The following is a 27,874-nucleotide window of genomic DNA, read 5'->3' as shown; positions in this document are numbered from 1 at the left end:
GAAAAACCCATGCGGCTGTAATCATCCATTCAGGAGAAACAATAACAAGATTTTCAAGATGGCTGCATGGATGACAATGATGCCAGCAGAAAAGGGACTACTTTTTCTTGCAACACACAAAATATATTTAACAACCCTTATTCTTTTCAGGACATCTGAACAGGAGAAAGGTTGTTGAATTTTCCTTTTCTATTCAAGATAAGATAAAATATATACAATAAATACATTTGATATTTCTTTATTTCTAAGTCATTGGTTTTTACATAGGACTAATGCCCATTAATTTTCCTCACTCATATTCAAAAAAAAAACAAAAAAAACAGAAACAAATGGCACTCATCATTTATAAATTTTACTGTTTCAACTAAATAATCTGAGCACAAAATTAACAGCATAGTACTAATACAATCTATTATTTATCAGAATCTGATCCGGACCCTTTTTCTTGCATTTTCTGAATTTTTTCCATCTTTTTCTTATGTCTCTGGATGGCCTCCTGCAAGACAACAAAAACCAAATAAACATGAATTCCATGAAATATTATGTCAGTCTGCCTTAAATAAATTGTAAAAAAGGCCAAGAATAGTCACCACGACCTATTTTATAAGGTTGTGAAGATTTTTTGGGGCCCTTTAGTCCTTGGAATGACTGCACTTTTCAAGTTTGATCACTGCTCATGCATCCTTGTTAGAGAATCTACATCTTGGTCATAAAAAAAGATCTGTATTTAGACTCATTAAAATCCATTCCATAACACTTGCAGTATGTAAAGACACTAACCATGATAAAACTCACTCATGATCTTAATGATGCAAGTTTAGAGAGATACCATGATGATTAAAAATACAGTCATACAGGTGGTTCCCAGCTTGATCAATATGATACACAATGGCATATCTATATATGAGATCCTAAAATTACATATGTGGGACAAATAAGCACAAATCTTTCAAAATGACCATTTACTTATCTGACATGTCCGAAAGTGGATATAAAATATCCATAATTATCGCATGCAGATGATTTGCCATTATGATTTCACAACTGTTTGAACACTATAGTACTTGAAGAAAAAAATCTTGTCTTCCTGTCTTATTCAAAACCATGTAATTCAAATATTGCCCAGCATCTGTGCAAGAAATATATATCATTATCAGTCGCTTAAATATTGTGTTTTTCTTTTAAAAGTGTTGAAGCATATCAGCACAAGATTTTTAGAACTGCCAAATGCCAACTAGAGTCTGATCGTGATTATTCGGTTACATTTATACCATATTGGAACATGCAAAAATCACTAATTGGTCAGCACCCTGGCTTAAGTTGCCTGAATTTGAAAAAGTCTAAGCCCCAAATAAAAAAATGAAATAAAAAGATACAAGCAACAAACAATTTTTGTTATCAAAGATATGAGTAGAGGTAGCAAGTGTTCTGTGTCAAATTAATGAATTTTTGTAACAAAACTAGAGTGGAATAAAATACTGTTGTTGGTAAATCTTATATAGTATATTTTTTCTGGGAAAGACATTTTTTAAAATATAAATAGTCTGGAGAGGGAACTAGTGAATCAAGCAAGGGTAATACTAATACTAAAGCTTCAACAAATCCAGAACCAAAAATGGCACATGTTCTGGTAAAAATAATCAGCTATATTACTGTTTCATTTCTTTCCACAACTAGTTATAATTCATCTGAATTTTTAAATTCAATTTCACTTACATCACATTAATTTCTGAGGGGAAATAAACATACAGTGAGAGCCACTAAGATTTCGGGATCCTTGATAAAGCATTAAAAGCTTCAAAAACGATCAACTACCTCATCATGTGTAGAAACTTGCAAAACATCAAAACAAGTTTAATTTTTGTGATTTCTTTGGTAAGATTAAAAAAAAACATTGCTCATGAACTAGAAAAAAACAAAAATAAATACAGTGCAACCACTATTTACTCTGCAAAAGCCTTGCAATCAAGTGAAACAAAAAAAACTATAACTATAAAAATTATAATTAGATTTTGTGTATTTTCCACAACATATGTTTGATTGTTAAATTGGCCATCAGGTACCTACAGCATGTATGGTTCCACGCTTCTAAAGATAATTTTCCAGGTGGTTTCTAGGTTGTTTTTTTTCTGGATGAAATTCAATTTTTTTAAGGTTCACATATGACCATCACTGAATAAAATTAAAGAACATTTTAGATTAAAAACATGCATTTGCTAAATCTAAAGATGTTTCCCTTTCAAGACTCAGAAACATCTAAGTCAGAAAAGATGATCATGTAAAAAAAACCACAAAATGTATCGCATGAAACAAGTTCGATTATATTCCTATAAATTGGCATGTAAAGTCATTTCAATTTACAGAATAAAAATTCGAACTTTACTTTGCTGATCTGCAGTACGTTGCTAAGTGGAAACAACATAATGAACATAAATTAGTTTTGTTTCATTTCAAGCCTTTAGTTCTAAGCAATTCTAAAGCAATAAATATATATTTATGTGTGTGTGTGTGTGTGCATCTTATACAAAGTAAACATTTCCTATTACAGTGTGGAAAAACAATGCAAAGAATTAGAATTTTGTCTTGAAATGAAATGAGTTTAACTCTGAATTATCTGTGCCAATAAAATCCAAAACAAGATTTTTCAAATAACCTAATCTCTTTAAGAGGATCTAGTTAAAAATCCATCATTCAAAAACATTTTCAAAAGGATTGATTTAAATTTTGACAAAAGACCCTCAAAATTATATATTGATGTACAAACAAGGACTGAATTTTCTGTAAAATAAACTCGTCTTCTTGTAATTTGTTAAACCAGTCCCCAAAAATGTACCGATATAAGAGCCTGTATTGGTTTTTAGTATATGATACAAGGGACAACAATTTTTCATTTCAGCTCTGAGATTAGACATTTAGGACAACAAATTTGGCTTAAAATGAATAGCGGTCCGTTTTCTAATCTGGATTATTCTGAAAATACCTACCCCATTTTTCACATTTGGACGTTTATGTTGGCGTGTGGGGTCATTGCAACTGCATATAAAAAATGTGGAATTTGCCACCACCGTGTGGTAGCGGCATATGGTAGTCACTTACCAGCAGGCCTAGCAATTTAAACTTGTGTTATATCAACTCATACATGCATGAAATCGATAGGAAAATGATTTATTTTCTCAAAAATGTTAACTATTTTAACTGTTATGTCTTTAATCCAACTATGGCATAGATGAAACCTGACCCAGTGCTCGCCATTTACTAGTCACATGACTTCGTAAATCTCAAATGATGCCATCGAAAATCCAATTGTCCCGCGATATCAGCAATACACTCCTTTTTAATGTGGTTGTACACAAATTCAATTATATTAAATGAAAGTTAGATACCTTTTTGTAAAAACCATAAAGAACATATAATTCTCAACATATTTTGAAGATTGTTGCTGTTGCAGCAATCTGGCCAGTTGATCCATCAAGCAGAAACCTTGTGTCACCATGGTAATCATGATTTAAAAAAATGAAGTTGTTCTCGTAATAAATATGGTGAATTTTGTATTGTCATTTTTGTGTTTTTATTAAAACCAATATATGACCTTCATGTAATATTTTTTCACATTTTTTCCCTACTACATTTGAAAATGTGGGTTGTGAAATTTATGTATTTATGCAATTAGCAATGCAAATACCAGGTCACATTTCATCAATGCCGTAGATTTATCTTGTCTTACAGCAGATTAAAGATTTTAATACTTGCGCTTTCTGAGAAAATCTGTAATTTTCATATTGATTTCATGCATGTATGACTCCATTTAACAACGTTTAAGTTTGCTTGAATATCTGGTAAGCGGTTACGCTTTGCCACCACCATGTTGGCCTCTTATGATGCTAGTCTGGTTTTCATACCTTTGATGTAAGGAAAGACAGGGACAGCGAGATGACTGTGAAAAAAGTCACCTAAATGAATCTAATCCACTTTGAGTTTGGATTGACTCAGTGTATATGTTTACTGTAAGCACCCAAATGATCAATACTGCACCCTACAAATATTTTTATTAGAACTCGATAAATTTAACTCCCGATCTGTTTAGTTACAACTCAATTATGTGATTGTTTCAGGCGTCAAGTCGTGGGGGAAAATTCCCAGGTCTTTCCCGACTTTCATCATTATTTGCGAAATTCAAGGACATTTCATGGTCGGGGAAAAATATATCATTTCTCTCAACCTTTTGCTGATTTCCCGGTAGCGCGGGAACCCTGAGCATGGTGCCTGAATTATGCCCATATAATGAACAGCTGAATGTTGGGTCACACTAATCCACAGGTGTTCGCTATTCATTATCTGATTAAGTAATCATAGTAACCACAAACCCCTCTGGGTGAAACCTTAATAAACAAGACTCTTTTTCTCAATATACATACACATCTCTGCTTTGATACAATGTACGCCTTTAATACAGTATTATGCTTTCTCATTTTTGTTGGAAGAAATGGACATTTTCTGAACAGCATGTGACAGTTGCTTCAGTTGCCTGAATTGAGCCAAAGGAATCTGGGACATTTTAAAGATTGAACCAATCACAATTTTTGTTGCATAATAAATTAAATTGAAGTTTGTCTACTGTAATGGATTAATGGGAAATTCAGTCAAGTTTAGAACCACTAGAATACAGAAAATGCCAGTTCCACACCTCACTGGTTCCTAACAAAGTAGCCATCCTCCTCCTTCTGACACAGGCTACTTGTAGTAGATCATGATGGGGTGGGAGGAGCAATCTGGGAATAACAACAAATTATTACACCATTAAAATTAGTTTTACAATCAACCACCTTAATTACATTTTTGTATCAGTAATACAGCAACTGGTACTACTGCATTGATTAATTTGCCAGTGTGGAGGGATGTCCCTAAAGGGAAAGAATTTGGAACAAATTTCCTCTAAAAAAATATGAACTCAAGGAACAAATGAATTTATTTCTTGGTTTCTGTTTAGGAGTATTTGTGATGACTTAATTTTGCCAGAGAAGAGCTTGAATTCCAATCCTCTTACTATGCGACATAAGATTTCCATGCCAGAATATTCTTACCACACTTGGTGGGCCTAGCTGCACATATGCCATGCAGAGTTTGTCTAACAGACCCATTAAAACTCCAATACATTCCTCAAAGGTATGTATGTATACAAAAGTATCACCAAAGAAACTATCTACATTTTCCAAGTATGTAAACAATTTGCACAATAGTCGAATGCAATATGAACTGGCATTGACCTTTAGAAGCCGAACTGCCATGAATGCGCAGGCATTAACAGCAATAGACACCTGCCAAAATCAACTGATTAGATTTAACAGAAATATATTGGAACCCTGCCAATTTTGAAAACAAGCCCTGTATACTGGTCATTGGTTTCGCATCAAACTGGAGTAAATTAAAATACATAACTAAAATTTTACCTGAATTAGGTGACAAATATTTGTCTATATGAATTTTTTATATTGTACAATGTAACATTCATCTAGAATGTATAGCCTTTGAAATGACTGCCCTGACAATCTTTCAGTGTAAAATAAAAACAAAGCAACTCAAATTCGGCAAACAACAGCATAGGTCAATTAGAATTAGTGAGCACTGGATTGGGAAAGCAAGATCCAAGTCATACTTAATGCTTTCCTGATATGGGCTCTTCTCTGTACCTTCTTCAATGAGATAAGCAACTTATTAAATTCTCTGCCTAAAAGTGTTGCTCATAAAAATATCCATTCAAAAATAAAATGACCAACACAGTAAGTAAATGATTCGATTTGTATAAGATCAGATTATAACAATACAAGAACAAGTTTACATCTTCATAATTTATGACTGAACCCATATGCCCTAATAATGTTGAATGGAATATATAAGAATGGTTGTGTATGAGGTAGGACTAGATGAAGTTATTTCCCCTTACCTGATGCTCTTTAATGGCTTTTTCATGGTGTTTGACCTCATCTTGTAGATGTTCTTTCAACTCTTTCAACTGAGCTGATTGCTGGGCAAACAAAGAAAAAAGTTATCCTTAGTCACTGAATGAACAAGTTAGAGGAATGTACTGTAAACCGTTATATATGAGGCCTTGACTATTTTTATCCAACATTTTGAGCCCATAACTAATATAAAACTCTTACAAATAAATCATGGAAATCATAGTCTAATTTCCTATATCCTGTCTATGTTTATCTTATAATGTTCTTGTATGTTACAATTTACAAATATTTCTTACAAGTCATTGATAAATGACATGTCTATCCGACAATCACCTTTATCAATGTTTCTAGCGGCAACTGATAAACTAGACTATATATCACTGTTCTGTCAAATAAAATAACATTCTATCATTAGTGTTAGCAAATGACAGACGAAGGTATAATTTTCACAGAAGTGATAGTGACAGCATTCTGCTGCATAAACGCATCTCAAATGCACACTGTGATTTCATGTTCTATGGCTTTACATTTTTAACCAGCCTCTCAAGATTGTTGAAGCCACTATATCACTAACACATACCACAAAGAAGGTCTGCAATATGTCACCATTTTGTTAATGTAAGCAAAGTTCATACAGTGTGTCCTTCCATAACAGTCCCCTCCCTTATCCAAAAAGCTTTCAATATTCTGCTTGGGTCGGATGATCCCTTTTCTTCATTTAATCCATCCACAACAGTATCAACCTTTAAGCACTAAACATTTTTCTCTCCCCTTTGTAAAGTAAAAGTCATACAAGTCATGTATGCGTGCAACACAGACTATTTCAGTAATGACCGACATCTTTTAGAATTTTGATTATACATACCTATAAATGGCTGTTATTCACTTTATTTGGATCCTCATACATCAACAATCATTTTGAAGAGCATTATTTACAAGCGTTGGGAAATATATATGAAAATCAATGTTCAAGTACGTGGACATTTTCGGACACTATCAACTTGAAGGTGTAATCCAGAACAATACAGATTAAGCGTAGCGCACTAACATGTCATGCTCTTATCTTGACTTGTTTTAGTACGTATCTACCGCTAAAAATCCATAGCGGTCGTATTTTTCATCTGGATTTTGAGTGACAACAATTAAGGTGCAGAAAATTCAATAATCAGGACTGAATAGGCTTTGATAAAATTAGCATTGAATTTTAAAACAAATTTTATATTTAAGATGCGTAAATGTACATACATGACCTGTATGACTTTTACTATAGCAGCTTATGAAAACTGAACTCAAGTGTGCTATTGACTTTAGTTTGTCGAAATACTTGTGTGAACATCTGTTGACAGAAATAACTACAGTAACTATTGCAAAAGATTTGCTCTGAATGCTCCCGTTTTATAACAATCAAATCTGACTTTCATCAAATGGTTGTATCTAAAGCAAAAATCCTATTATCCCATACAAAAGTCCTGCTTAGCCGGTGCATGAGAAGATCATAGAAGAAAACTAAATTCTTTTAAAACAAATTACATTTACTAATGTTTCTAAAACTTACCAATCGTCTAAAGTATTCTTCTTCCTGAGCTGCCTCCCGTTTACCGAAACTTCCACCAGCTTCTCTGCAAATGGATCAGAGCATCAGAATTACTATATTGCCAAACTTTTCCTTATTAATTTGTATACCATGATAATTACACAACTTACGCTATAGTGTCTGAAAATAAATTACAGGAATTTCAAGGTAAGACCGTTTCTTCTTTTCAAACTAATGAGTGTTGAAACTGTATCTGATATTCTTGAACAAGGTTTTCAAATTAGCCAATGTAGCAGCCATTTAGGTCAAGATGGCTGTCCTGATGAACATATTGGTTGTCATATCAGCACTATTTTTCTTTTAATGCCAGTTAGATATTTTGTGTCTACTGGAGGAAACCCAAATGCCGATAAAACTGTGATAGTCATATTCGATATCAAAGTAAACTTTTATTTACGACTACCTAGGCCCCATAAGAAAAATCCCATGCTGAAATGACTTTCTGTTCAGGTGGAACTGTGAAAAGCGAATTTTCAAGATGGCTTCTGTCATGGCAATTTTGGATTTCCAAGAAGCACCATTTTCATTTAGTAGAAACCCCAGTCTAACACGGTAAAGACGCCTTTTTACCTGGAAATCTGATGAAACTGTTGACCAAGTATAGAATTTTCATTACAGCATCAATACATGCCATTTGACTGTAACACATTTTATATATTGTAAAAGCTAATAAAATTATCTATAATGGGCATGTTTTCTTTTTATATTTGATGCTATATTAATGGAATTACTACTCCATAATCATCGAAAATTAACGATTTCACACGTCATTGGAAAAAGCATTGATCATGCCATCACGTGACCCTACTCTTCTTTGTAACAAAATGTAGGTTATTAAAACTTCATGAATATTCATGAAATTTTCAATCCAATCAGAGGAGATGTAAACAATTCAGTCAGTGGTTGTAGCACGTTCCTATGATATTCCTACACAAAGAAATAATCCCTCAAACTTTACGCAGATTTGACCATAAGTTTGACAATTTAAATAAATGCAACATATATCATCAAAATCAGCATATTCCAAGCTTTATTTTGATACCAAATTTATATATCGAAACGTTTTTAAACCACCCGCAATGAGCATCGAATTTGTAAAATATTTGAATCTCCCCGACACTGTCCGCCATATTCGAATTTTCTAAAAGCTGAAGACGATGTCAACTTTTCCACAACCGATGTTCCAAAACTAACCTTATTATTAATTACATACAAACTGGTGTGCCAGAAGAACATGGTAAGATGATATTTTTATAGTTTTTATCGTATTAATGCTTGTTGTATGGTTTAGACAGTATGCAGTCGCAAAATGAACATGCAAAGCGTTGATTTTCGTCTGCTATAAATAGGCTGAAGTTTGATGCTGTAAATATCTCAACTGACAAACTTTAATCAGTTTTAAAATATGTTCAACCTGATATTCATTATGCATTTGTTTAAATTTTGTAATGTGACACTCTATGATTTTTTTTTCTTCTTTTTTTTTTACTTTGACAAACGTAGCAAATTAATTACACGCACACTTCATATGGGATCTTAAATTCAAAATGCATTGATAACGTTTGTTAGGATCAATAATGTTTTCAAAATAGAAAAAAAAAAATACAAAGTCTGAAAGTGATAATTTATTTTGCATGTATATGATATTGAAACATTCTAAGTGAAAGATGGCTGCATTCCCTGGTCCGTTCTGCAAGGAGCTAAATATAACATCACAGGACTTAGAAGATGAAACTAACTTGAATCCTATTCAGGAACTAACAAATGGACTTGTACTTGAAATAAATTCATACATTGAACACCGTGGCAAAAACTTATATGCCTTGTTCAATATTATTTCAAAGTTGAACTCCAACTTTGAATGTGTGAATGTGAAATCTCTTAAAACAAAATTTAGTAGAGTATGTGAACAGAAAAAAAAACTTGTTGCCAAAAAGAAAGTTTCTGGGTTTAAAAATGTAAAGGAGCTAATGAATGCCACATTCAGCCCATATCTGACTACCAAAAATACTGAACAAACAGTGTTTTGTGATGAAGCAGTTACAAAGGAAACTATTCAGCAGATAGAAAATGACAATTTAAGCAAAAATAAATTTTGCACTAAGAAAAAGCCCACTGATGACAATGATAATGATGATGAAACTCTGAAAAAAGAAACTAACTTACTTAAGTATCCAAATAAGAAACAGTTGAAACAGTGCTCAAAACTTCAGAAGAAAATTGCCGAAAATACTGAGAAGTTAGAAAACATTAAAAACTGGATTGGTCACAATTCTGTGCAGAATGTAAATAAAAGAGATGAGACCTCAAAGAAACACTTGCATGCATTGCGTGGCTTGAAACGATTAGTCAGCAGGCAAGAGAACCAAATAAAGATGATGACTGAAAAATTGAAAGAAAGTGAACTAAAGCTTGCAACTGTGACTAATGAGAACCAAGCATCAGCTGACAAAATTACTGTATTAACAGAGCAAGTAAGAGTTATTTCTGAGAAAAGAAATAGTGAGAAATCAAAGATCTTGTCCCCTTCAGAAAAGCAACAGTTATTTAAGAACTGAAATTAAAAGTCTCCGCCTGAAATTGAAAGAGAGAGACTCTTTAGTACCTGATGATGCTGAAAGATATAATGCCAAATGTGACAACTGTGAAATGATTAGATCTCAAATACTAGACAAGGAGAACAAAGTAGCAGAACTTGAAGATGTTGATGAAATTATAAATGATATTGTTTAACATCACAGTATGCTTTAAATTAGTTCTTGCAACATTGTTTCAATCACAATTATGAATAAACATTGCATTTTTGTTGGTTTTGAAGTTGTTTTATTTACATATGAACTCTTGCTAATGTGATATATTTGTATTAAGTTATCTATCATAAAAGTTGTGAAATTTTTATATGATTTTCAGTTGTAAATGAAAATATTGAAGTCAGACAACATATTTAATGAGAGTAATGCATTCAGCAGGAAAAATGCAATCAGAATATCAAATTTCATAATAATATCTCAACAAATAAGAAAGTTATAACATTTTTATAGAAATCAAATTTTACTTCGGTTCCGTGACTGCCACATAATCTGAATACATTTACATAAGACACAAATTCTAGAAATTTGTAAATATTTTGGAACTTAAAAGTTACATAACTTTTTTTCAAATAGAGATATTTTAAAACAATAAACTGTTTTGGAATGCTGTTAAACAGATCTGTATGAAGAAAGCAAGTGTTTTCAGTTATTTCAATATAAAAAAAATGACTGGGGTTGCTACATTTAGGACCCAGTATGCATGACAGGAAGTCGTCTAGTAAAAAAAAAAACCATGCCAATTTGACTTTCTCAGATCTGTATACCCTTTCATGGCTCCATCAGTAGTACAAAAGCAGTCTGTTTATAGTTATCAATAGCTGTCAGTAATATACCTTTTAAGCTAACAGTTTAACATTTAAAAAAAAAAACTATATCCAGAAATACATTTATTATCTTTAATGACAATGACAAAACATACAATTATAATCTGTTTCTTTTACCAAGAAACGAAAACCTTTTCCTAAAACCAGTATCACTCTACCTTTTCTAACTATATCCTTAGTCTACATTCCCTGTTGCAAATTTGCTATCCAGAATTTTTTTTTTAAAATCCCTGTTTAAAGAATCAACTGTTTTCTAAGTCTAGTTTAACTTAGCCAAAAACTGGCTAATCACCACTTCAGCACAGATAATGTGCATTTCCTCACTGTTGGACACTGTACATTACAGAATGAGGATAGAGATGTATTTATTTCGTCCCAGTCTTTGTGGGATTGTCACATCTAACACCATGTGCAACAGAAAAATCCAAGTCACACACACCGTAGCGAACATAACGAACTCTGTGTTAGACTGTTTTATAAACAGCCAAATATCGGTATAAATCTTAAGAAACTTCTGGCAAGCACTTGTCTTTTCAACTTCTTCCAATTTTCTTTTCACATGATGCTGGGCTGCCATTTTAAAAACAACTGCCAATTGCTCCCTTTGATGCTTGCAGATGGTTGTCCAGTTTGCATGGGAACCACTGAATAAGCACTTCTTTGACATGATCAAATAACTTTTTTTGTTAACGAAAAGAAATTTTACAAGTGGAACAAAATGTTGACAATTTTTTTCTTCAGATTCAGCTGTTTTCTGTAGTATTGTAGTATTGAATAAATTATCCTTAGTATTTTTTTTGCTTCTTCTGTAAAAAAGATGGAGAATCCATAGGGGTAAACATGTCTGCTTTCCATTCAGGAGTAGTAGCAGTAAGATTTTCTTTTTACTGGCACTACTTTCATTTCAAGTTCACAGGCATAACAAGTCTTTATGTGCAACCCAATTTTGATATGAAAATCAATTCAGAAGTAGTGATATAAAAAGATTTTTAAAATGGCATTTCTGGTGGCCATATTAGATTTTGATGCAGAACCACTTACATTTTGTATGTCCAACCAGATATAAAAAGTCTTATAGCAGGGTTACGCTGTACTCTGTTTCACATGAAGTATTTAAAACTAGTTAGGTAGCTTTCGTTACACTTAATGATGCTGATTTAAAATTGTACTGAGCTAGGACTGGATATAGGATAAAACTGACCATGCTGTGTGGAACGAACAAGCATAATAACAAAAAGCTCGACATCATATGCATTTGTATTTGTCTCTCTCGAAATGTTTTTGTATGGTGTGTTCTCAAACATGGATTTAACTTAAGTTACTATGTTTTTGTTATATATTTGTTACTGCTGTTGTTGTTGTTGTTTGATTTTGGTACAACTACATCAGGCACAGCAGAAGACAAGGATTTCTTTTTTAAAAGTAGTTCTGAGCGTGTGGACACCTTGACTGAGACGACTAGACTAGACTGAGACAGGAAAAGTAAGGTTAGCAAAATAAGTAGATTTCTCTGTCGCATGGGTGAGAAAACAAAACCACAGCAGTTGTTCTGGGATTAATATGTATAATTTTGGGGTTTTCTGATTATGTATTTTTATTACAACCAGCATGCGACTTTCGTTAATATTTTTCCTACAACATTTGAAATGGGATATTAGATATCAGGTGACTATATCTATGAGGTCATGAACATGTGGGTTGTGAAATTTGTGTACTCGTACGACTACCAATGCAAATCATGAGTACCAGGTCAAATTTCATCAACGTCCTAGTTTCATTATCATATCGATTTAATGCAGGTCTGACTTAACAACGTTTAAGTTTGCTAGGTTATTTGTTAAGCTGCTACGATTTGCCGAAACCTTGCTGGCATATTATGATGTTAGACTGGTTCATATCTTCAATGTAAGAAAAAATACGGATATTGAGCCGTCTGTTGGGAAAAAAGTCTACTAAACAAATCTAATCCACTAAGCATTTGGATTGACTCAACAAATGTGTTTATGGCAAGTACCCAAATGATATATACTGCAACCTCCACATCTTCTGTTAGAATTTGTTAAATTTAACTTATGATCAATTCAGTTACGACCCAATTATATAATTTTTTCAAGCATCAAGTGGTGGCGTAAAATTCCTGGTTTTTTCCACAACTTAATCAATATTTGCAAAATTCAAGAACTTTTCACAGTCGGGAAAAAAATTATAATTTCTCCAGACTTTTTCCCCCATTTCCCAGTAGCATGGTAACCCTGAATATACTAGCTAGCATGTTCTAAAAATGTCAATAAACCCATAACAACCAATCAACTAAGTATTCATCGGCAAGAAAATGGTGTAAGGCATGGAAAGAAACTTCTATCTCACCTGATGGCACCTCCAGCTCCGCCACCCTAAAAGGAGAATAAGTCGCAGGGTTACTCATATTTAAATACATGCGTTTTTTTCTGACTTGGAATATTAACGTAGCTTTAAAAAAATTTCAGTCATAATGCTATGATGTCTGCAGTGTGGCAGTACATAGTGGTCTAGCACTGAGGCATCATGCCACAGACATGTAGCATGATGTCCCATCCAGTCACATTATCCTGCCACCAGGCTGACCAGTCCTAACACTAACATCTTAATGCTGAGTGCCAAGCGAGGTAGTTGTTAGGACCATTTTTATAAGTCTTTGTCATGACTTGGCCGGGGATCGAACCCACAACCTCCAGCTTCCAAGGCAGACACTCTAACCACAATATATAAAGTAACTGATTTAATAAGTTTAGACTAGTGTGAAATGACATGATTTCCCTTAAATATTAAACCCTGAAAATTGTAATCAGGGTTTGAAACAGTACTTTATCAAGCTATAGTGACATGAACAAAGCAATGATTCCACACAAAAAAACAGAGTTTAACAAAATTCAGAATTGTACCACTATATTTATGATAGGGACAGTATGACATTGTAATAAAGACAATGAAAGGAGTCATTTTAACAACTCTGCTTTCCAGTTGTATCCCATTACATTCAATCTGCATGTTATCTATTTTCTGCTTGCATTCCACTCATGTCTCATTTTTCATGCACATTCCAAGGATGATTCTTGCATATTTAATTCAGGAAGCCCCATAATTTTTGTTCTGATATATCCCAATCAAAAGTTAGATAATCTTACTAGAATTTTCTCCTCTTTTCCTATCTGGAACAGGTTGCTGAATAGAAACATTATTACCAGAAGTCATGTTCATGGAAAATCTTGTTACTGCTTTTCAGTGAATTTAGGGATCATAAGTATTCCGATACTCCAATATATATGCATCATCTAAGAGCTATCAAGAAAGCAGACAGCTCCTCCTTACCATAGCATGAAATGCCATAATTAGAACAATTTGCAGACAAATACGGTAGCTGTATGGATAGTTTACAATACATATGGTCGTGAATGATACACACACTTTGTGCTCTGAACTGCTAAAATTAAACATTAGGCCCAATATTAGTCTGCAAAGATGTACATTCAATACCTTAGCTTCCTGACTTGGGTCTTCATTAGTGAATATACTGCAATGCAGTCATATCCATTAGAACCAAACAAGAGTTTAAATTTGATGTGAAAGAAATGATTTTATATTATATTAAATTCAATTTTTCTTAACACCATTAACGAACGCCAAATTATTATAATGCAGCCTATTTTTACTTTATGTTTTATGAACAAACATGTACTCAAGGTCTCGATTCTAGGATTGGGGGGCCTTAAAACTGTATTAATGGAGAATACAGGTTGGTCTCAGAAAAGCATTCTGTTGTAATGCTTTTTACAATGTTGTAATTTTCATTTGTAGTAATAGTATTAAATATTCTGCTTTAGCATCTAGATTCTCATCTGAAAGAAGTTATTTATGGCGGCAAGTTTTTGCGACCAGCCCGTATGTTTCCAATAATATTGTTTCAAGGTCCCCAATTTCAGAAAAATGCTTTTAATAATGCTTCTACCATTTAACTCATATAAGCAAAAGTTTTCTGACTAAAGCTCTCACAAGATTAACAGTTTTGGGAAAAATATCAATGGATTGGGGGTGGGGGTATATGAATGTATGATAGTGAAATTAACATGGCTTTCCAGGCATGTTCAAGTAAACGTTCAAGGTCTATTTCATTTGAACTGCCCCGCATTATGGGCCAATCACACAAAATTAAGTAAGGTCCACTGTAAATCTGAGACTAAGACTTGCATGTAGAGTCCAATGCTGTATGAGATTAACCAAAACTATATAAATTTATTGATGCCACACTGCAAGAAAAGTAACTGATATGTCTTTCCATTAACACAGATCTGAAAACAATTTGGCCATCGTATCTTCCAGTAAAATTTCATCATCAAGTGGACAATGCGTCTATATTATCTGTAGTCTAACAGGACAAATAGCTATATAAAATATTGTTGTCTCCCATAATACAAACCGACCAAGAGAGATCCTGACATTAATACTAGTATCAAGCTTTCAAGACTGCAATTTTCGATACCATGGGGCATTGGCATTGGATAAAAAAATTATAGACATAGCAATGAGGCAAAATACCTTCCCAGCACCACTTCCTATTTCTCCACTCGTGTTTCTGATTCTGAAAGAGAAACATAAGCACTGACTTAACAATGATCTTTTGAAAACAAATTCATTTGATAGTCTAACAGATCTAATTACAGTAATAACTAAATACAAAACAACAAAAGTAAGGGACCTTCTTCCATAGTGAGCTGCATTTCAACAAGCTCTGCTTGAGAGGAAAGTAACCAACCTGAGCACCCCTATTTCTTCATGGCACACAGCTGTTCTTTATGATATCTTTTTTCATTCCATATTTCTTTCCCCAAGCAGAACGTTTACATTTTGTTCTGATAACGGGGACTTTTTTACAGCGCAGTCAACATGAAAACAAACTGGATGTTTCCTCTGTTTGATAATCAATTTGTATCTGAAGCAGCAAAAATAAGTGGCTTTTAAACTTGGAGTGTGGATGAATAAGATTCCTGTGACCCTTAAAGGTCGAAGAAGTTTTTTCGTAAAAGATCTCCCAGTGCTGAATTGTTTGAGAAAAGAAATGAAAGCTGCTGTTTTTTAACTGCCTGCATTTGAATTACTGTATATAATTAGCAACCCCAGTCTAATAAGGACAAGATGACAGTTTACTTGGTAATCTGATGAAACTATTTACCAAGTGTAGAATTTTCATTGCAGCATCAATACATGTCATCTGATTGCAACACATTTTATATATTGTAAAAGTTCATAAAATTATCTATGATGGGCATGCTTTCTTTTTATATTTGACGCTATCTTAATGGAATTATTACTTTATAATCATCGAAAGTAACAAATTTCATACGTCATTGGAAATATGCACTGATCATGCAGCGGTCGCGTTACACCTTTCTTCTTTAATACAAAATGCAGGTTATTAAAACTTCATGAATATTCATGAAATCTTCAATCTAATCAGAGATGTAAATAATTTGGTCAGTGGTTGTAGCACATTTCTATGATATTCCTACACAAAGAAATAATCCCTTACACATTACACAGATTTGACCAAAAGTTTGGCAATTTAAATAAATGTATCGTATATCATCAAAATTGGCATATTCCAAGCTTTTTTTTGCTACCAAATTTATATATCAGAAATGTTATAAACCAACCACAGCGACCACTGAATTTGTAAAACATTTGAATCTCCCCGTGTTGACACTGTCCGCCATATTTGAATTTTCTAACAGCTGAGAATGTTACCTTTTCCACAAATGATGTTCCAAAACTAAAATTATTATTAATTTTGTAAAAATTGGTGTGCCAGAAGAACATGTTAAGATGATTTTTTAAAATAGTTTTTATCGTATTAACGCTTGTCATATGGTTTAGACAATATATAGTCGCAAAATGAACATGCAAAGCGTAGATTTTTGTCCACTATAAATAGGCTAATGTTGCTGATGCTGTAAATACCTGAACTGACAAACAGTCATCGGTTATTATGTTATTGTATTTGTTTAAATTTTGTAATAAGACATTGTCTTATGAAATAATGATAAAAAATCGCATCACTAACAGACAAATGCAAAGTTTCGGTAATACAACCTTTTTATTTTGACAAGCTTAGCGAAGTAACTACATGCACACTTAAAGTGGGTTCTTAAATTCCTAATGCACTGATAAGATTTGATAGGATCAATGATGTTTTCAAAATGCAAAAAAAAATAAAATACAAAGTCTGAAAGTGATAAATTATTTTGCAGGTATATTTTATTGATACGTTAGTTCTAAGTCAGTGCCGTCCAACCTGTGGCCCACGGGCCGTATTCAGCACACAGGCTGATTTTAAATGGCCTGCCAGAGTTCAATCAGCTATTTAGTCATTGCTTCCAGTTTTCTGCTGCAGCTCTTGGCTTCAAGAAAAAAAAATTCATTGACCAACAATGTCAAAAAGGTTGGACAGCACTGTTTTAAGTGAAAGATGGTGACATTGCCTGGTCCATTCTGCAAGGAGCTAAATATAACATCACAGGAATTAGAAGATGAAACCAACCTGAATCCTATTCAATGACATTAGGTCTTGCAATATTGTTTCAATGACAATTATGAAGAAACATTGCATCTTTCTGTGTTCATGAAGTTGTTTTACATACATATGAACTATTACAATGTGATATATTTGTATTAAGGTAAATGTCATAAAAGTTGTGAAATGTTTATATGCTTTTCATTTATAAATAAAAATACTGAAGACGTACAACAGATTTAACAAGAGCAATGAATTCAGCTGGAAAAATGCAATCTGAATATCAAATATCATAATAATAGCTCAACAAAAAAGAAAGTTATAACATTTTTTATGGAAAGAACATTTTACTTCCATGACTGACACGTAATCTGAATACATTTATATAAGCCACAAACTCTAGAAATTTGTAACTATCTGGAACTTAAAAGTTGCAATACTTTTTTTTCTAATAGAGATATTGAACAAAATTACTGTTTTGGAATGCTGTTAAACAGATCTATATCAAGAAATCAAGTGTTTGCAGATATTTCAGTATCAGAAAACTGACCATGGTTGCTAATATAAGATACACAACCTTGTATGAAATAGGATTGTTAGAGCCTGAACTTCATTATTAACATGAATTTGCATAAGTAACTATCATCTAGGTAAAATTACAAATCACTCATGCATTTCATCTGTATTTGTGATTCGTATTCAACAAAACATTCAAACGTGTCAAAAAATCAATTCTTTCCTTTCTTAACCATATATGTACTCATCTGCTACAACTTTATATCCAATTTGGGAAAATCACAGGTGTAGAATAAGTAACAATTAATATACATCCAGTCCAGGAACCTCGGTAGCACGTTTACACCAACTCAAGTCTGTAATAAATGTTTATTCCAGTCGTGTCAAGAAAAATGAGGCTGTGATCACATATTAAGTGATCCAGTAAAAACTGATATCTGATTTATGCACCAGATCCAAAGTCATAACCAATGGAAAAAAAAAAACAAGTTTCAATTTGTCTGGTGTGACAGGCTACCAACTTCATACAGTACAATGATCAAATGCAAGAAATCCGCATCAAAGAAAATCCTAAAAAGAGTAAATAGGGTAGATATTCTCAAGTTCCACATTTAATTTCTGAAAAGCTGATGAACAGGGCATTAATTGGCATGCCACCTGTTTTTGTCAATCCAGCATATACATCAGACAAAATCATTTTAGACTTCAAAGTCACCAATTGGTATTTCCAGTAATGCTTTCCCTTCTCCAAGACTTGAGCTGCAGTCCATCTAAAAACCCAAAGACACCTCTAGACTACCCCACAACACCCTCAGTTATTGCACTGGAATACATCGATACAATTAAGACAAAATGAACTAAAACAGCTTACCGGTAGAGTTTAGGAAGCTGGAACTTCAGAAAGATAAAGAAAAACAAATGCAGTTCCAGTTACAATTGGAGAAAGAGAGAGAACAAATGCATTTACAATCAGAGAAAGAGGAGAGAGAAAGACAAATGCAGTTACAAAACGAACAAATACAGCTAAAGAAAGAGCAACTGCATTTATAACTGGAGAAAGATAAAGAACAAATGTAATTGGATAAAGAACAAATGCATTTATAATTGGAGAAAGAAAGAGCAATTGCATTTACAATTGGAGAAAGATAAGGAAGAGAGTGAATATCAATTTAGAATAAAAGAAATGGAGCTGGCAAGTGAAAAGCATATTCCCACTTCAAATACATATTTAAGTTTTGATGTTCCTGATCATTTGAAATGGCCAAGGGAGCAATGGACTCAATTATTACAATGTGTACTTATTGGTAAAGCAAGTGATATTTACCATTCACTGTCAGTTCACCAAAGTGCTGACTATGATCTGGTTAAGGAATGCATCTTAAAAGGTTATTAGTCCCCGAGGCTTATTGGCAAAAGTTCATGAACTACAAAAAAAGCTGAACTAATGTCAAATTTGCTAGAGAAAAATAGCAGTTATTTGATAAATGGTGCTTAGCCAAGAAAGTTGAGCAAGATTATGAATGTCTCAAACAACTTGTATTACTTTAAGAGTTCAAGAACTGTGTCCATAAGACTTGTCTTGACGAGTGTAAGATCGAAACCTTGGAAAATGCTGCTGGTGATTATTCTTTAACACAAAGTTCCTTTTGTAGGCAAGTCTTCTACTCAGCAGTCTTCTGGCAGAAAAGTTTGTCAGCCTAATAGAAGCTCTTCTATATCTCAATCTGGCACAACTTTTAAAATGCAAGCTGCAGATAAACTTGATCGAAGATCCTTGTCTCTTCCTACATGTACCTATTGCAAGAAGAAAGGACATGTTATTTCTGATTGCTACAAAATGAAATATAGGCATCAGAATCGAGAGACCTATTCCAAATGCTCTTATTTCTAAGAGGTCAAGGTCACAATCATGCATTGAAAGCAATACATTTATTGGGTCAAATAAACCCCGGTCTGATTTGATTATGGACAATTATGAACCATTCATATCGAAGGGTTCTATATCACTCTTGAATGATTCAGCCAATCCTATCCCTATTAAAATTTTAAGGGAAACAGAAGCTTTTCAGAAATTTTTTATTGTCAGGTACTTTGCCTTTTTCTGAGAAGTCTTCTAATGAAAGTGTTCTTATTCAGGAAGTAGACCATGGCTTTGTTAATCTTCCTCTGCACTGTGTAAATCTGTCATCAGGATTAGTCTCAGGACCAGTGACAGTCAGAACAGTGTCTGCTTTACCCGTTAAGGGCATTGATTTATTACTAGGCAATGGGAGCCGGATCACTGCCATCTCACCTCTGCGTGGGTTCAAGTCTCGGATTCGGCCAATGTGGGTATGTGAGAAAGCTTGCCAGTACCTTCTCGTGGGTTGGTTGTTCTTTCTGGGGTATTCCCAGGTTCTTCCTCCACCATTAATACTGGCCGCCATGTATAGCCTATCGTGTGCTGAAAAATGGCGTTAAACTCTACAACTAGGCAATGACCTAGCTGGAGACAAGGTTGTGGTTAATCCACTTGTAACTGACAAGCCATGTTTGGATCATAAAGTCGATCTGATTGAAAAAGAATTCCCTGATATATAGCCAGCTTGTGCAGTTACCAGACATATGGCAAAGAAAGCTCTTGCTGAATGATTTTGATAAGGAAAGTATTCCTTTAGCTAACACGTGTTGGTCAGGTTTTCGATGAGGTCACTTTCACTCCTTGTTTGGATCAATCAAAAGGTATTGATCACAGTGATCCTCTTTTAACTACTCATTCTCTTCCTTCTAATCAGGGTATCAAACGAAAATCACTTGTCGTCAAACAGGAAAAAGATTGAGACCTGTTTCTTTCAAAGGGCCATTATTGAAACTGAAGCTACTGATGTTCCTGGCTGTTATTTCATTAAAAATGGAATTCTCTTGAGAAAAAGGAGACCTCCTGAGGTACCTGATGGTGACAAGTGGTCAGTGAACTATGAAATTTTACTTCCAAAATCTTACAGACAGAAAATACCTAGTCTAGCCCATGCAACTCCACTGGCCAGTCATTTTGGGTTTAAGTCTTATCACATGATCTTGACTCTCTTTTACTGGCCAGAAATCAAAAGTGATGTGTGTAAATACTGTAGATCTTGTCATACTTGTCAAATTGTAGGAAAACCTAGTCAGAAAATACCTAAGGTTCATCTGCAACCTATTCCTGCATTTGACAAACCATTTAGTAGAATTATGGTAGACTGTGTTGGTATTTACCTAAGACCAAGTCAGGTAACCAATACTTGTTGACCATGATGTCTGCATCAAGGTTTCCAGAGGCAATCCTTTGAGGAATATTAAATCGAAAACAACAGTAAAAGCTTTCATAAAGTTTAATCAATTTTGCCTTCCGAAATCTGTCCAAACTGGTCAAGGGTAAAATTTTAGGTCTGGAACTTTCCAGCTAATTATGCTTGAATTTTGCATTCAGCAATTCATGGAGAGAACTTTTGAGTCTGGCAAAAAGAGTCATATCTTTCTTGCTCATAAATCAAAATTTTCTTCAGATTAGGTACTACAGCCCCTATAAAATTATGAAGAAAATGAGTTAAATTATAATATTAGTGCTCCTGGGATCTAAATAAATTAAAGGAGTACCATTATATTGAAGGAGATAGACTGGTTAAACACGCAATTAATTCAGTTGTACCTGTCAAACTCAGTGAAGATTTAAGTGATGGAATATCATCAGATTCTACTGACACTGGAGTGAAAAATCTAAGTAATTCAGAAATTATGAGAGAGCTGCACCTGAAACAACACATTTGCAACACCAAGAAATAAATAAACTTAAACAGTTATTATTTGAATATGAGCACTTATTTCCAGATGTTCCTATAAGAACAATAAAAAAATTTCATGACGTTGAAATTGTAAATTCCAAACCTGTGAAATAACATTCATACAGGATGAACCCTCTCAAACAGGAATACTTGAAAATAGAAATTCAGTATACCAGGTATGCTGGAGAATGATTTCATAGAACCCAGTAAAAGTGACTGGAGATCACTATGTATACTTGTTCCGACACCAGATAATACTTTCTGCATGTTCACTGGTTACAGGAAGGTGAATAGCATGACAAAAACAGATTCATTTCCATTACCAATAATTGATGACTCTATTGGTAAGATCGGAAGTGCTAAGTATATCACCAAATTTTACATTCTGAAAGGATTTTGGCAAATTTCACTAATGGAAAGAGCAAAGAATATTTTGGCATTCGTGACTCCAGATGGACTTTATCAAAATAAAATGATGGCGTTTGGGATGAAAGGGTTGCCAAGTACTTTTCAACTTCTCATGAATATGATTACTTCTGGTCTAGATAATTGTTGTTGTTTTTGTTGTTGTAGGGTTTAACGCCATTTTTCAGCACAAGATAGGCTATACATGGCGGCCAGTATTAATGGTGGAGGAAGAACCCTGGAAAACCCCAGGAAGAACCACCGACCCACGAGAAGCTACTGGCAGGCTTTCTCACGTACCAACATTAGCAGAGACTTAGATAATTGTGATGCTTACATCGATGATTGTGTTCAAGATGGCCGATATTGCTTAACTGGCATGAAGCAGCTGTTCAGTTCTTTTGTGCCGTTTTCCTGATCAGTTCATATGTGTTTCTTCATCTCCTTGTTTTGGAAACGAGAACAATTAAACTTTTTCTCAACTGTCTTGCTCCACTGCTACAACTTCCTTTGTTTTCAAACAAACCGCCATCACGTGATACTTGCCAGTCAACCTGTTCATGCTATAATGGATCCTCATTAATATCTTTAAATGACCACTCCTTGGTTCTCCGCACTACATTGTGCTCTAGACTAAACAAACTGGGACTACATTCAGCATTACCTAAATGTAAACAGAAGCGAAAAAAGAAACGTTGCTTCAAAGCTGGCCGCCATAGAACAGGAACAATTCCAGTTATCTCCCTTATACCCTTTCCGGCTCAACAATTTAACTCTTCAACCGTTATACCCTTTTCGGCTCAACAATTTAAATCTTCAACCATTAATTTAGATAACCTAATTCAAATCCCTATTAAATCTTCAACCTTTGTGTCAACTATGCAAGAGAATACCTCTGCGTTCTGCATTATTCAATACCCAATCATTAGGAGGGAGCACGGAAAAGTTCAAAGAAATAGTTAATTTTATCAACGACCAGAATATCGACATATTTTTCCTGCCAGAAACATGGCTAAAAACATTAGGTGATGAGCCCAAGTGTGCGGATCTAACACCCACTGGTTACTCTATCAAGTCGTTCCCCCGTAACTCACGGAGGTGGAATTGCTGTCATCACAAAGAACTCTATGATCAAACATCTTAACCACACCACACACCACAACATTCAATTTCGACCACGTAAGGCTGAACTAGTTAAAACCACCCTGGAACAAAGGTCAGTCCATTTTCTCTGCATATACCGCCCTCCTCCTAGTAGAAAAAAACAAGCTGACTGAATCTCTCTTTGGAGCAGTTTCCGAATCTCCTGGAGTATGGAAATTTGATAGGTGGCAACCTGATTATTCTTGGAGATTTCAACTTTCACTTTGACTGTCCTTGAAACCCAAACACGTCAAAACTCCTAGATTCCATTAATGTTTTCAACCTCAAACAGTCAGTTAACAAACCCACCCATGTCACATTTTAGACCGGATTCTTCATAGACCTGATGATAACATTCTACAGTCCTCCCTGGTATCCCACGAACTTGCATCAGATCCCCTCTGCATTTTATGCCATCCTGACGTATCAGTCCCTAACCCTCCACCTTTGTCTGCTACTAAAAGAAACCTCAGTATGATAAATAGAACCAAACTAATGCATGACATCCAAGCAAACCTAACATCTTGCTTACCTTCTGCAGCAGAACAACTTGATAACTGCCTGCATTCATTGCTTGACAAACATGCCCCAGCTACCAAGTGCAGAGTATCAATTCAAAAGTGTTCTCCATGGTATAGCAGTGTTAGGGACCAACTTTGCACTGCTAAAAGAGAATGCTGTAAAGCTGAGAGGCTTTGGCTTTCCACCAGACTTACTATTCATATGCAAATCTATGAAGCTGCTAAGAAGGATGTCACAAATATAGTCCATGCAGCGAAATCAGCCAACTACAGTATTAAGATCATGGAAAGTTCAAGCTGCAAAGAGTTATTCGAGATCACCAACAAGCTGATGTCAAGGAACAAATGTACACTACTTCCAACTACCTTCTCTCCAGTTGACCTTCCGGACATGTTTGCAAATTTCTTCAGTGACAAAGTAGAAACCATTAGAGATAAGCTTGACACCACACTTTCAATTGACTCTTCGTCACCATACAGTTGGGATACAGAATTCGAGCAGCAACCATTAGCAGCATATGAACCTGTCTCTATGGATTTTGTATGTACAATCCTGATGAAGACTGCACCAAAGTCATGTAAACTTGATCCAATTCCAACATCACTGCTGCTTGAGTGCTTAGATCCAGTATTGCCTTCACTAACTGATGTTATTAATACCTCTCTCATCAAGGGAATTCCCATCATTTTTTAAAACTGCCAATGTAAAGCCTCTGCTGAAGAAACCAACACTAGACCATAAAGACTTAAAGAACTACCTCCAGTTTATAATCTCCCATTCATATAAAAAAATCGTAGAAAAGGTTGTTCTATCCCACCTTGTATCTCATCTGAATTCAAAGTCTTTTTAGCAATGTACAATCAGCATATTGCCCGTGCCACATTACTGAAACTACTCTTCTAAAAGTAGTTAATGACATTCTCTCTACTTTGGATAGCGGAAAGATTACAGTCCTCACCCTCCTTGATTTGTCTGCAGCATTTGACACAAAAGACCATGATATATTACTTCAGTCTCCGGCATGTATTTGGCATTCATGATACAGCCTTACTGTTGTTCAAGTCCTACTTGGTCAACAGGACACAAATTGTATCTGCAAATGGAATATACTCCAGCCCAGTTAATCTATGCTGTTCCCTTCATTCTACACACTCAGTCTCTCTCAAGTTTCATAGATCATCATCCAGTGTCTCACCAATTGTACGCTGATGACACCCAAATATACAAATATTGCCACCTAACTGAAGTTAATGCTACCATCCATGGTGTAGAGAGGTCCATTTCTGATGTGAAATCATGGATGACATCTAACAAGCGGCAGATGAAGGATGATAAAACTGAGGCCATTCTGATCACAACACAAAGACTTTCTCATTCATATCCATTACCTCAAACAATAAATATCAGCAGCACCAACATTAAATTCACACAGTCTGTACAAAACCTAGGTGTTACTCTGGACAGTACTCTGACATTGCACCAACATGTCATGAACATATGCAAGTTTGCATATCTTGAGCTGAGACGCATCAGCTCAATTTGCAAATATCTTTCAGTTGATGCCACTAAAACACTTGCATGCTCATTAGTACTTTCAAGATTGGACTATTGTAACTCAATTCTGTCTGGTTCATCTCAATATCTACTCCAGAAACTTCAAAAGGTTCAAAACACAGCTGCTCGGATCATACTTAGAGTACCACGATCAGATCACACCTCCCCGCTGCTCTGTACCCTACACTGGCTATCCATTCGATCCAGAATCAAACACAAAATTTTTGTTCTCTATGCTACATTTCACTGTCGGACTCTAGTCCAACATACCTATCCGATCTCACCCATGTGTACACACCAGCAAGATACTTATGCTCCTCTTCTGACAACTGTATACTCATTATTCCCACTATGAAAACAAAGTCATATGGACAGCGTTCTTTTGCATACCAAGGCCCATCAACGTGGAAAGAATTGCCCACTGAACTTAGACACAAAGACAGTGATCACATTCAAGAGGGCTCTCAAAACTCACTTATTTTGACTGCAAGAACAAACTTAAAGACCTAATAATGTTTCCTACCTGAAATATTCTCAGCATGTTTTTTAATTTTTTAATGTTTTTCTAATTTCATGGTGTATGTTTTTGTAATAATATTATTATATGTTTTTTTATCTTATAGGTGTTGTCTAATGTTGTAAAGCGCTTAGAGCTTCTAAAGATTAGCCGCTATACAAAGTCCTCATTATTATTATTATTATTATATACACTGAGTCAATCCAAACTCTTATGAACATATGCAAGGCTGCATATCTTGAACTGAGATGCATGAGCTCCAATCACAAGTATCTTTCAGTTCATGCCACTAAAACACTTGTGTTCATTAGTACTTTTAAGACCGGACTATTGTAACTCAATTCTATCTGGTTCATCTCAATATCTGCTCCAGAAGCTTCAAAAAGTTCAAAACACAGCTGCTTGATGATCCTTATAGTACCACGATCAGAGCACGCCTCCCTGCTGCTCTGTACCCTAAACTGGCCATCCATTCGATCCAGGATCAAACACAAAATTTGTTCTCTGTGCTACATTTCTGTGATGGACCCCAGTCCAACACACCTGTCCAACCTCATCCATGTGTACACAGCAGCAAGATACTTACGTTCCTCTTCTGACAATCGTATACTCATTATTCCCACTATGAAAACAAAGTCATATGGACAATGTTCTTTTGCATACCAGGGCCCAGCAATGTGTAATGAATTGCCCACTGAACTTGTACACAAAGACACAGTGATCACATTCAAGAGTGCTCTTAAACTGACTTATTCGACTGCAAGAACAAACTTAAAGACCTAATGTTTCCTATCTTAAATATTTTAAGCATGTTTTTTTATAGTTTCTAATTTCATCATGTATGTTTTTTGTATTCATATCATGTAATATGTTTTTTATGTTATAGGTGTTGTCTGATGTTGTAACATGCTTACAGCCTAAATATTAGGTGCTATACAAAGTCCTCATTATTATTGTTATTCTGGAAAGAACATATAGATTTAGCAACAATTCGGACATTCTTTGACAGACTCACTGATGCAAGTTTGACAATTACTTTTTCCAAAATTGAGTTCTGCTGTACTAGTGTTAACTTTTCTAGGACATATTGTTGGACATGGACAAGTTAAACCTATAGATGCCAATGGCAAGTCTATCTCTGAATTCCCTGTGCCTATAAGTAAAAAGGAACTGTTGCAATGCCAAAATGATTTAGTATACCTTAAAGGTATGACAGTATGTCAAACTTTTAATAGGGATACACAGTCAAATGCCGGAGCTAAATACCAGTACCCCCGATATTTATTAAGCTACGCAAAGCGTAGCTTGAAATATTAGCGTTCATTCTCAAATAGGTCGCGCAAGCAAGAAGAGAAGTGTCCTCCCTTGTAGTTATTTTATAGAACGTTTATGACAGGTCAATTTTATGCAACGATACGAGCCCCTATGGCCCGTACTACTTTCTGACCAAAAAATTATTGCATTAACGGTATTTAGTATTTTAAAAAATCATACAAATTCAATTTCTGACATTTTAATAATATATTAAATTTATTGATTCTGTGTAATAGCACTGCCTGTGTGCAAATTATGCACAAGTTATCGTTTAAATTACAAAACCACTGGTTCATGCTAACACAGGGCATGACCTTCAAAACTAGACCTCAATTTTGAATGATATTCCATATAAAATTAATGTTAGGCGTTAACATTTAATATAAACCATTTAAGTCAGGGAAATATATAATTGTATACCTTAAAGAACGCAGTTTCTTACCCAATAATCCGCCAGGAATTAATTAATGTAGGGATACGAAGACGTAATGCCATGCTTTTTTTCTGAATGTATCGAAGCGAAACGCAAAAGCAAATGACGCACAGACAGACAAGGGAGGTTACTGAAGAATATGTTACCACTTGAATATCAC

General features: G+C 34.6%; 1 protein-coding gene across 2 annotated transcripts; it reads right to left on the bottom strand.

Annotated features, from left to right (window-relative positions):
• Positions 1–222: 222 nt before the first annotated feature.
• Positions 223–27,874, bottom strand: LOC149784275 (ATPase inhibitor mai-2, mitochondrial-like). Of its 2 annotated transcripts, XM_089932299.1 has the most exons (7): positions 27,724–27,857; positions 19,570–19,820; positions 15,539–15,581; positions 13,334–13,359; positions 7,513–7,576; positions 5,942–6,022; positions 223–496 (listed from the first exon to the last, which is right to left on the bottom strand). In XM_089932299.1, exons 2-7 carry the CDS (start codon positions 19,593–19,595, stop codon positions 413–415), a joined length of 324 nt encoding a protein of 107 aa, XP_089788425.1. In that variant the 5' UTR covers positions 19,596–19,820; positions 27,724–27,857; the 3' UTR covers positions 223–412. The 2 variants fall into 2 exon arrangements, with proteins under 2 accessions (XP_089788425.1, XP_089788424.1); XM_089932298.1 differs by lacking the exon at positions 19,570–19,820 and having other exon boundaries at positions 27,724–27,874.

Source organism: Sinohyriopsis cumingii, chromosome 14 (assembly GCF_028554795.1).
Source record: "Sinohyriopsis cumingii isolate HCF-2022 chromosome 14, ASM2855479v2, whole genome shotgun sequence".
Taxonomy (NCBI): Eukaryota; Metazoa; Mollusca; class Bivalvia; order Unionida; family Unionidae; genus Sinohyriopsis; species Sinohyriopsis cumingii.
Note: the sequence above shows the minus strand (reverse complement) of the source record. Positions and strands in the feature narration are given on the sequence as shown.